The 11,390-nt window shown below is 33.2% G+C and overlaps 1 protein-coding gene across 2 annotated transcripts; it reads left to right on the top strand.

The window, feature by feature from the left end:
* The first annotated feature begins 2,964 nt into the window (after positions 1–2,964).
* Positions 2,965–10,738, top strand: LOC100316879 (calcium-dependent protein kinase). 2 transcript variants are annotated; one of them, XM_010319346.4, is made up of 12 exons: positions 2,965–3,640; positions 4,744–4,874; positions 4,979–5,020; positions 5,119–5,254; positions 5,336–5,414; positions 5,564–5,733; positions 6,333–6,459; positions 7,528–7,643; positions 7,740–7,847; positions 8,040–8,102; positions 9,023–9,196; positions 9,967–10,650. In XM_010319346.4, exons 1-12 carry the CDS (start codon positions 3,212–3,214, stop codon positions 10,111–10,113), a joined length of 1,722 nt encoding a protein of 573 aa, XP_010317648.1. In that variant the 5' UTR covers positions 2,965–3,211; the 3' UTR covers positions 10,114–10,650. The 2 variants fall into 2 exon arrangements, with proteins under 2 accessions (XP_010317648.1, NP_001234607.1); NM_001247678.2 differs by having other exon boundaries at positions 3,076–3,640; positions 5,143–5,254; positions 9,967–10,738.
* Positions 10,739–11,390: the final 652 nt, after the last annotated feature.

Here is an 11,390-nt window from a genome sequence, read left to right as displayed (position 1 = left end):
AATGAGTTTTAAGTCTTCCGCATTATTTTTCGTTTATTATGGTTGAAATGTTGGGGTTTAGATTGGTTGGTTCGCTCACATAGTAGGATAAATGTGGGTGCCACTCGCGGCTCGTTTTGGATCGTGACATTAATTGAATTTCATTCATTAAAATATTATTTCATTTATATAATCAAATTATATTTTAATCAATAGATCCAATATATAATACAATTAATACAATCCTGCTCAAGCTATTATTATAAAAGTTGTCCAATATATAATACAATTAATACAATCCTGCTCAAGCTATTATTATAAAAGTTGTTTGAGGAAAGAAAATTCTTAAATTAACGGTGAGGTCTAAATGTATACTATATGTCAAGTAATAAGTAATACTTAAAATGTTAAAATTATATTAATTAAATTATAAATTTCTGATAAAAAAATTGTTTATTTTCGACGTAAGAAAGAAAAGAACTTTGACTCTTTCTTGTTAATTTATCCAAAATAATAAACAATCAATCATGTAGATACAATTTTCATTTTAAAATAGCGTTTGACTAAAAAATAAAAGACTCTTGTCATCATAAGCTTAATTTATATTTCATATTTATTTTCTTTGGGTGTGTTTGACACTATGAAAATCATTTTTTGAAGAAATTGTTGAGAAAAATATTGTTTGATTCATAAATGAAAAATAAAATAGATATAACTTAATAAATGAATCGGCAGAATTAAAGAAGGTCTTGATGAAATATTTGATTATTAGAGATTATTAATAATATTTTATTGTTAATTCTAGTGAAGTCTAAATATTTATTTTGACCATAGAAGAATTTTTTGGTGTTTAATAATAATAATAATAGTAATAATTTATTTCATGTAAATATTGATTGGATTTGTCTATGGCTTAGACCCAAGCATTTTGATATGATTTATTTCATGTAAATATTGATTGGATTTGTCTATAGATTAAACCCAAGCATTTTGATATGAGTTTAAATCCTATGCATTGTTTGATATAGAAATATTTATGTAATCAATTAACTTATGAGGTGATTATATATAAATATCTATAAGCACTAAATGGTAGCTTAACAAAAATGGTAATTAATATGTATTACAAATTTTATTTTTTTAATATGACTAGTCAAAAATCATTGATAGTAAGAATTTTTATAATATTACTTTTATTTTTCTTTATTAATATGAAGGTGCATAAATTGAAATATATAATAATTGTTATTTTATCAGTATTTAAATAAATAGATAAGTGCGTTAAAGACAATTCTTCAAAAGTATTTAATGTAGATAGTGAAAATCAAGAAGAGGTGAAGAAGCTATTTTGATCAATTACTCAATTTAATCACGATAATAACATTTTAGACCTCCAGTTGTGTATATATGATAAATATTTTGTAGTTATATTCATGAATTAATTATAACATAAAATTCTATGAAAGAGTGTATACTTAGAAATACGATAAGAATAATAGAGAATTTGTTCGAATTATCTGCCTAATAGATGTTTGATGAAGGTTGTATTCTTGTAAAGGTGGGTCAATGAAAAGAAGAAGATGATAATAGTAATTATACAATAAAAGATGATAATTGTGATTATTGATAGTGTTAGGCTTCATTTATTTGCTTTTAATGGACGTCTAGTTTCAGATTCAACCTATTAAGTGCATTTGGTTTTTAAGTCTGAATTTGAATCATTCAGATTCATCCCATTAAGTTCATGTGTTTTATGTTTTAAAAAACCTCTTAATGGGTCTGAAGATTCTGAACTAATCAGATTCTAACAACTTTCAGACTCATTTAATAAATTATCAAATAATAAATCATCGCTTCCCCGCTTTGAGCATGCCTTTTATCTCATAACTAAAAAAATTCTTTCTCTCTTTTCTCAATCAAATACCATTTTTTCCCTCTTGAACTGTTAATTTTCGTAAATCCTTTCAAGTTTTTTTTCTATATTAATAAAAAAAATTTTATTGACGTGTGTCAAGAACACTGGTAGTAATAATATTTTTGGTGTATTATTGTTTATCAAGGTTTTCGAATGAAAAAATAGTACTCCAAATCATGATTATTAAAACTTTTAAAACTTTTTTAATCAAAAGTGATATGTTTTGTTAAAATGAAATTTTAATAATATTTTATCAATATAATGTTCAATTTCACATGCACATTCAGATATTAAAAACAAACGATATTAATTATTTAGTATTCAGATTTAGAGACTACATCTTAATATACAGGTTGTATTAAAATCAAAACACCTGAATCTTAATGCAAATCTTAATATTCAAATGTGTATTCAAATTCAGACTTCTTAATCTTAACGAAAAGACCTTAGTGCGTAATTGCATATTACAAGTAACAATTAATTATTACATATTTATAAATAATAAAATTGTGCTAAAACCTCATTCTATCACAATTTTTTTATGCACTAATATCTTAATAATTTTAAGATTTTGTACAAAATCATGATCTCGAATTATTCAACTTCATACTTTAAATTTTAAAATCATGTCCTATTATAATTTAACAACAAAATCTACACCATATTTTTTTTTTCAGTTTTCACATGTAGATATAATATAAGTTACGGTTGGATGATTGAAATTTCTTTTCTCTTATTTGAAATTTTTAATTTTTTTTTCTAAAAATAGAATAAATTTAATACGTATATCAAATATCGAACGAGTACCTTGTGAAATACGTTTGCAAGGAGTGGACTTAGGCTTCTACTCCCCAAAGCAAAACACACCCTAAAAAAAATCTTCAAACTCCAAAAAATGACAAGAACACCAAATAGAAAGAATTTTTTTTAAAAAAAGAAACAAAAATTCATAAAATGTGATTTTTTTTTTTCAACTTTCACCAAAATCCAAACTGGAAAAAAATAGGGGGTTTTTCCATAGCCCCCCCACCCCCACCTTCTCTCTTCCTTCTTCCAAAAAAAGTCTCTTTGACCACCACCATCATCAACACCCTCCCCCCACCCCTACGCCCACCCCTCTCTTTCTTCTCTTCTTCCTCCTTTCTACTTCAAACTTTCTTCTTAAATCTCCATTATTGTTTTCACATTCTCACCCAAATAGGGGGGCTTCTCTTTTTCTTTTGATTATATGTACAAATACAACAATACCCAATTCTTGATTTTTGTTCATTTGTCTAATGATCTAAAAAAGATTGCATTTTTACATCATTTGACAAAATGGGTAGTTGTTTTTCAAGCTCCAAAGTTAGTGGCTCAAACAGCAATACCCCTTCAACCAACAATACCACAACAAACACAAACACAGCGGTAAATGCTCATCAAAACCGCAGGGAAACCTCAAAAGCACCTTCAACAACGGTTGTTAATCCAAGAAATCAAGAAGGGTGTAGAGATAAAGGTAATATTAACCAGAAAAATCAACAAAAACAACCTAGGAATTCACAGCAGAATGTTAAACCAAGTTCAAGAAGACAAGGTGGGGTTATTCCTTGTGGGAAAAGAACAGATTTTGGGTATCATAAAGATTTTGAAAAGAGGTATACAATTGGGAAATTGTTGGGTCATGGTCAATTTGGTTATACATATGTTGCTACAGATAAATCTTCTGGAGATCGTGTGGCTGTCAAAAGAATTGAGAAAAACAAGGTATTACCATATCAAGAAAAGATTATCTTTTCTTCTTTTGTGTAGCTGATTTTTGTTTATCCTGGTTAATCTTAGCTTAGTTGGTTAGCTGCCTCGACTTTCATCCTTGTTGACGAGTGTTTGATTCCGCACCTTGTAATCCCCTTGCCTAAAGTATAAAAACTTCATTTTTCCTATTGATTTTCACATGTAGGAGTTGTGGACAGTTTTTGCTATTAAGTTCTAGAGGATTGTTTTGAATCTATTATGTGTTTCTGAGATGTTAGCAGTCATCACTGATTCTGAAATCCTCTGTAGGCACATCTTGTTCTTGTTGACTCAGTCTTAGGTTGTTAGAAAAGTATATCCATCAGCCAATCTAGTGTTTGTTTTGTTGGTAGATGCCGATGTTTTTTTAGTGCTGTCTCATTCTACTGTACTAGCTTTTTCTTCCTGAAAAGGAGTATCTTGGTAGAATCTTGATTTTTCCTGCTTAAGTAGTTATTGTAGATGGTTAATTGGCTATAGACTGAATCTGGCCATGTAAACAGACATCATATTTGAAAAACGTAGCTGCACTTGGTGTTTAATTGTCTTTTGGGGATTGTGGACTTGTAGCAATCTGAAGTCAACGAACTTCAGAAAATCATGAACTAAAGCCAATGGTGAACTATTGGCTTTCATGAGCAACTCTGCTGTTATTTTCTTGCTTAATTTGCTGGAAAATGGCTAACTGACGTGGTTCACATAAAAGCTGTTTTCTAGTCTATAGAATAGAGTACTTGCAGAATCTTTTATTTCTTATGGGTGAATGACTTCTCAAATGTTCAATTATCCATTGATCCATGGTGCAACAAGTCTGCACTGTTGGCCTGTAATTTTTTTTTGCTGGGTAAAATGTTATGCTTGCTTTGTCTCCTATTATCTCCTCTCATCAGATCTGGAGTTCTCGCCAACACTATAGGATGATGGGCCTATGAATTTTGAATACGAATTTCGATGTGTTTTTTTTGTTCTGTTGTCCAATACTGTTAACTTTTACATTAATTGTATGATTATCTAGTCTTCTGTTTACCAGTCAATCACAGTTTCAATGAATCGTACCAATTCATTTTTTGCTGCAGATGGTTCTTCCCATTGCGGTTGAGGATGTGAAACGAGAAGTCAAGATATTGAAGGCCTTAGGTGGTCATGAGAATGTGGTTCAATTCTATAATTCATTCGAGGATGATAATTATGTCTACATTGTGATGGAGTAAGTTTTTTTTTAAAATCTCTCTGGTCCTAGTTTATTTCCCTACTACTAATCCTTCCACTTGAATGGCAAGTTAAGAGTATTCAGTTTTTGTTTTCTTTTAGGTTATGTGAAGGTGGAGAACTATTGGACCGAATTTTGTCCAAGTAAGTATTCTGAAATTACCAGTTTCAGTTGATTATTTGTGAGTTGCAGAATCCCGGCTCTTTATTCAAATTGCTGATTATGAAGTTTTACTGATAAGGGTTGACATAATTTGTCTAATCAGAAAAGACAGTCGGTATACCGAGAAAGATGCAGCAATAGTTGTACGCCAGATGCTAAAAGTGGCAGCTGAGTGTCATTTACATGGTTTGGTGCATCGTGATATGAAACCTGAGGTGTGCAAGCAGTTCGATACTACTTTGACTTGGTAATGCTTCTTGATATTGCTTTTCTGAAACAAACTTTTTTCCTTGTAGAATTTTCTCTTTAAGTCTACAAAGGAGGATTCACCATTAAAAGCGACGGATTTTGGTCTTTCAGACTTCATCAGACCAGGTGATTGGATTCTCTGCCACAGATTTTGGTCTTGCTGAAGTACTAATATTCTTAATACATCTGTCAAGTTCTTTAATGATCTTGGAGGCTATTATTGTGGTTTTCTCTCGTAAAGTTATGAGCTTATCATAGGAAACTTATATATGCAGGGAAAAAGTTCCAAGACATTGTCGGCAGTGCATATTATGTAGCTCCAGAGGTATTAAAGCGTAGATCAGGACCTGAATCAGATGTATGGAGTATTGGCGTAATTACATACATTTTGCTATGTGGTCGTCGGCCTTTCTGGGACAAAACTGAGGATGGTATATTCAAAGAGGTGAGTTGCTAATATATCAAGTGTAATTTAGAAAGATTTCAATTATTGTTTCAACTTGGGAAACCTAAAGAAAGGATATCACAATTTTAGGGCTCTAATGGGGTCATGAACTTGCAGATTTTGTATAAAAGTTTATATGTTTGCCTTTGTTTGTCTTTTCAATAGTGTGTATCAGGTTTGTTTATACCTTTAAGTGGTTTTTTGAAGTTAACACTCACTTAATAAATCTCATCTCTCTTGGAATTTCAGATTTTCCATTCACTTTTTGTTGCATGCTCTCGTAAACATCTTAACTATGATACTGTGATATTTTTTTCTTTGTGGACATTTTAGTTTGTTTCATTTCATTATTGAGTGATTTTGATCTTATGTTTTCATCGTTTTCTCTTTTGTGTCCAAAGAAGTTACTGCTATTTATTTTGTTCATAATTCACTTTTGGTTGATGCTTCCTTGGAGAGGCTCTTATCCAAAGAATTGTTCTTCCTACAAGACATTTAAGTACTTTTACTTCAAGAAGAACAACATTTATATTGTGTAAATTCTTTGTGATTTGCCTGGTTTTGAATAGTTTCTCTAACTTTGCTTCCAAAATGTTAAGGTCCTACGGAACAAGCCTGATTTTCGTCGCAAGCCATGGTCTAACATAAGCAACAGTGCTAAAGATTTTGTAAAGAAAATACTGGTGAAGGATCCTCGCGCTAGACTTACTGCTGCTCAGGCCCTATGTAAGTAATATCATCCTGAATTTGTACTGTTAAGTTGTATAAAGTTTCTCATATCAGCTAAGGGCTTTCAAGGGGTACATAAAAATGTTGGACCACTCCACCCATTTCCTTATGGTTTTGGATTGGATGCTCAGATTCTTTCACATGGTATAGGCACCAACTTTAGCGAGCCTCATCCACATTAAAGTTGGTGTAGGAAACCTAGAATTGGGAGTGTTGTCAAAAACAAAAAGCGCATAAAAGTTCTAAGGTTCGTTGGGGCTTTAAGTGCTAAACGCAAAAAAAGCACGGGCTTTAATTAAAAAAAGGTGCAAATGGAGAAAACAGAAAAGTGTATATGTTTAGTCCAAGACCAATGATTATGAGCATGAATGCCAAATATTTGTACAAAAGAATTGAATCTTTTTTACAATATAGTAAAACATCAATGGCTTAGTGTTGCCTCTTTTTTAAGAATAGGCTCATTGGCAAGGGTGCCTTAGAACTTTGATGATGACATTGAAGTGCATTAAATGAGACAAAGCACTCAACACGTTATGAGCCTCACTTCATGGCTTAAGCGCACCTTTGACAACACTGCACAACAGAAGGGCGTTAAACCTTAAAATCCCCACACCTGCAATACAAGAGCATCTGAAAGGGTCTATACTCATCATCTGTCTTAAGGTTTCCAATTGGCTCTTCACGTTCTTTCACAAGCACCAATTTTTCTTAGTGATTGTAAGGTGTTATGTGATGAAACTGATGTATCGACAGTAGCTCAAGGTTCACTTAAAAAGATTTGTACACTTCGCTTTATCCATTTCATTCACCTACTTCATCAGCAATGTTTGGTAATAGATATCAATCATGGTTCTCTGTCCAGATGTACAGCTTCTACATTTTGATAACTTATAGCACAACATCAGATATGCAGCATATGCTTACTTGTTTGTAGTTCTTGGAAATAAGAACATTATGTCGTAGTGTTCAAATAAATTAGTAAACAAATGTTACTGTGGTCATTCCTTTAAATTTATTGATATAATGAGCAATTGTTTTGAAAATCATCTACTTGAACATCTTCAGCACATCCATGGGTCCGAGAAGGAGGGGATGCATCTGAGATTCCACTGGACATTTCTGTTTTATCCAACATGCGGCAATTTGTCAAATACAGTCGTCTAAAACAGTTTGCTTTACGTGTAAGCTCATTGCTTTCTTATTTCTTAAACCTTTTGTGATAAGGTAACTTCAGTATACAAAACATAAATTTCTGGATGCTGTTCCACTACTTGCAGGCGTTAGCTAGCACACTTGATGAGGAGGAGATCGCTGATCTGCGGGATCAATTTTCTGCAATTGATGTGGATAAGAATGGTGTCATCAGTCTCGAAGAAATGAGACAGGTATTGCTCATCTTTCGAGTTGGAGCTAGTTTCGTACTTACAACTCTCAATGGCCATTGGCAAACATTGGAGACATCTCTATTTTGTGTTATCTTGATGCAAAAAAATTGTATATATGCCTTGATCAAAAACATTGTGTATGCATATGGTCGTCATATTTTTGGTGACTTACCACGTTCATTTCCAATGCAGGCCCTTGCAAAGGATCTCCCATGGAAAATGAAAGAATCACGAGTTCTTGAGATTCTTCAAGCGGTAAACTTATTTATCTAGTAATGAAGCATCAGAGCAGAACATGACATCTAATAAATAATAAGATAATTATTACCAAGTATAAAACGCTTTTGTTGCCTTAGGCTGTTGCATGTTTGAAACTACTTTAATAATATAAAAAAAGAAGCATATTCAAAAAAAGGAAGATAATAGCAAGGATTAGGAAGCAAGTTCCTTTGAAGAATTGGTTATCAAATGCACCCAACAGTGTTGTGTAGCAGTCAGTGAAGTGGAATGAAAACCATGAAAGACTAGAGTTCATATCCGGTAAGAGGCCAAACATGTTAGGTGATTTCTTCCTCTCTGTCTGAGCATTATTGGGGCGAAGTTACCCGGTACTTGTGATGGTGGTAGATGGAGATATTCAATGAAATAGTTGAGGTGTGTGCAAGAAGATCATAGCAAAGGATAGCTCATAAGTGCAAGTTCCTTAGAAGAAATTGGTTATCAAATGCACCCAAGAGTGTTACCTAGATGTTAACGAAGTGGGATGAAAATCATGAAAGACTAGAGTTCAAATCCAGTAAGTGACAGAACACGTTGACTGACTTCTTCCCATCTGCTTGAGCCTTATTGAGGCAAAATTACTTGGTACTTGCGATGGTGGGAGTTAGAGACACTCGATGGAATAGTTAATGTGTGTGCAAGCTTGTACTACACCATTTTTAAATTGGTGACCAAATATTTGGGGATTTCTTTGTGTCAGATTGTATATTCCAAATTTTTCCTGCACCATAATCCTTGTTACAAACTTTACTCAATTGTCAATGCTAATATTGCTGCCAAGTGCCAACTAATATAATAATCTTTATAGTTTTCATCATATGCATGTTCATTACTTTCTACTATATGGTCTCTTCTGCAGTTCCGGGACCTAAAGTATTTTGTTCATTGCTTGGCAGATTGACAGTAACACGGATGGGCTTGTTGATTTCCCGGAGTTTGTGGCTGCCACTCTACATGTCCATCAGTTGGAGGAGCATAATTCTACAAAGTGGCAGCAAAGATCACAAGCTGCTTTTGAGAAATTTGATGTTGATAAAGATGGATTCATTACTCCAGAAGAACTTAAAATGGTTAGTATCATAGTATGTGATATTTTTACAGTCTTCTTCCAGGAGCAACAGTTCATAGCATTTTGGATGTCAGTTATTACCATTAACCATATCGTTGACCAACCCTACAAATCAATTAAGCAATTAACTACCCCTAAATGCCATGCTAGTTGCTCTGTATGAATCCTCTGTGTAATTTAGATGATTCATCATTGAAGGGGAGATTTGGCGTAACTAGTAAAATTGTTGCCATGTGACTTGATGGTCATGGGTCAGACTGTGGAAACAACCTTTTTTGTAGAACCGTAAGGCTGTGTACAATAGGCCATTGTGGTCTGGCCCTTCCCTGCACCCTGCGCATAGTAGGGAGGGAGCTTAGTGCACCGGGCTGCCCTTCCTATCATTGTTAGATTATTTTTATGCTGGTCGTCACTTAGGATTGAGCCATGGTTGATTGATACAATTGATATTATGGTGGTCATCTCTCCACTGCAAACCTCCTCCTTTATCCGGGTGCGGAACTTGGTTTGCTTTGCAAACCTCACTGAGACAGAAGATTGGACAACTCCAAATTAACACCCCCTTTGGCACCCCAAGAAAAAGACAGAAGAGAAGTAGCGAGAGTTGCTAAGAATTATAGCATGCTAACTCAAAAAATTACATGCTTCATCACCCTTAAGAGTGATCCACCGACTTTAGAAGGTTGTGATCGGTCCAAAGGGCGGTTTATAGAAGAATTTCTCGGTTATAATATGTTTGGCATCCACTTACATGATACTATTCTTTTGCAGCACACGGGCTTGAGAGGCTCCATAGATCCACTTCTAGAGGAAGCAGATATTGACAAAGACGGAAAGATAAGCATATCAGAATTTCGCAGACTTTTAAGAACTGCTAGTATGAGTTCACCAACGGTGAGAGATTCACGGGGAATGTAACTCTGTAAAGATGTATAAAACGGAGAGATGGACAGTGGACTTCATCAGAAAAATTTTGTGGGAAGACAGATGTGCGTATACATGTTCTCTTGTGCTTGTGCAAGTGTGCTGCATGTTCTCTACATGGATGGCTTCCGAGATGATGGTATTTAGAGACGTGTAGCTTCCACGTGGCACTTTGTAGCTAGTGGTCGTCGTGCCAAGTGTGTTTGTTGAGTTTCCTTTGCCCCCTTCATAAAAGAATTTGGCATGAAGTTGCTTCTTTCCCTGAACAACCAGTTGCAATGTCTTGTAATCTGGTAGTTTTAGTGTATATTCTGTCACTTTTGTGAGTCTCCAGGTTAAGTAAGTACTCCCTTCCAAGTTCTAATATTATGTCATCACTATAAATATGCCATCAATGTAAATTGGCTGTGTATCAAAAAGGTTTGTTCTGTATGATATAAGGCACATGTTCAGAAACTGTTGCCCATTTCTGTATCATCTTTTAAGCACTCTGCCACATCGAAATAGTCTATCGACAACAATCTTTCTCTACCCTACTGGATAAGGTTTGCGTAAATCATTCTATATTACTGATTATACATTATGATATACTGAAAAAATAGAATATTGTTTAACTGTACATAAACTATACACTAACCATACATTATGATACATTCAAAAAATTGAATATTGATTAACTGTACATGAACTATACACTAATCATACATTATGATACATGAGCTATATACACTTACAATACATTATGTTACACTCAAAAAATCGAATATTGCTTAACTATACATGAAGTATACAACTGACTATTCAGTCTCGATCAACTCAACATCCCCTCAAAACAGTCTCAAATTTTAGATATAAAATCCTTTTTAGTATTTTAATTTTTTTGACATACAATTTACTTAAAATGATTCACGTTTGCGCTACATTAGAAAAATGAAAGAGACAAGAAAGACTAAGGGCTCGTTTAACCATATATTTGAAATCATAATATGAAATTATGACACGAAATTGATGTTTTGTTTGAACATAAGATTTAAACTTTTTTATGTTGTATATTTTTTTTTTCATAAACATAAAAACCTATAAGTTGTAAAACTATTAAAATTCTTCAAATTCTTTATATAATCTTACCAAATAAGTAAAAGTTTATAAAACTACATACTCCCTCTGTCCCTATTTAGTTGTCTACTTTAGAAATGACACACATTGTAAGATAACAATAATTAACATAGTAAAATTATAATTTCACCCTGATTAATTATGATTTCAAAAAT

The sequence above is a fragment of the Solanum lycopersicum genome, chromosome 3 (genome assembly GCF_036512215.1).
Source record: "Solanum lycopersicum chromosome 3, SLM_r2.1".
NCBI classification, from domain to species: domain Eukaryota; kingdom Viridiplantae; phylum Streptophyta; class Magnoliopsida; order Solanales; family Solanaceae; genus Solanum; species Solanum lycopersicum.
Note: the sequence above shows the minus strand (reverse complement) of the source record. Positions and strands in the feature narration are given on the sequence as shown.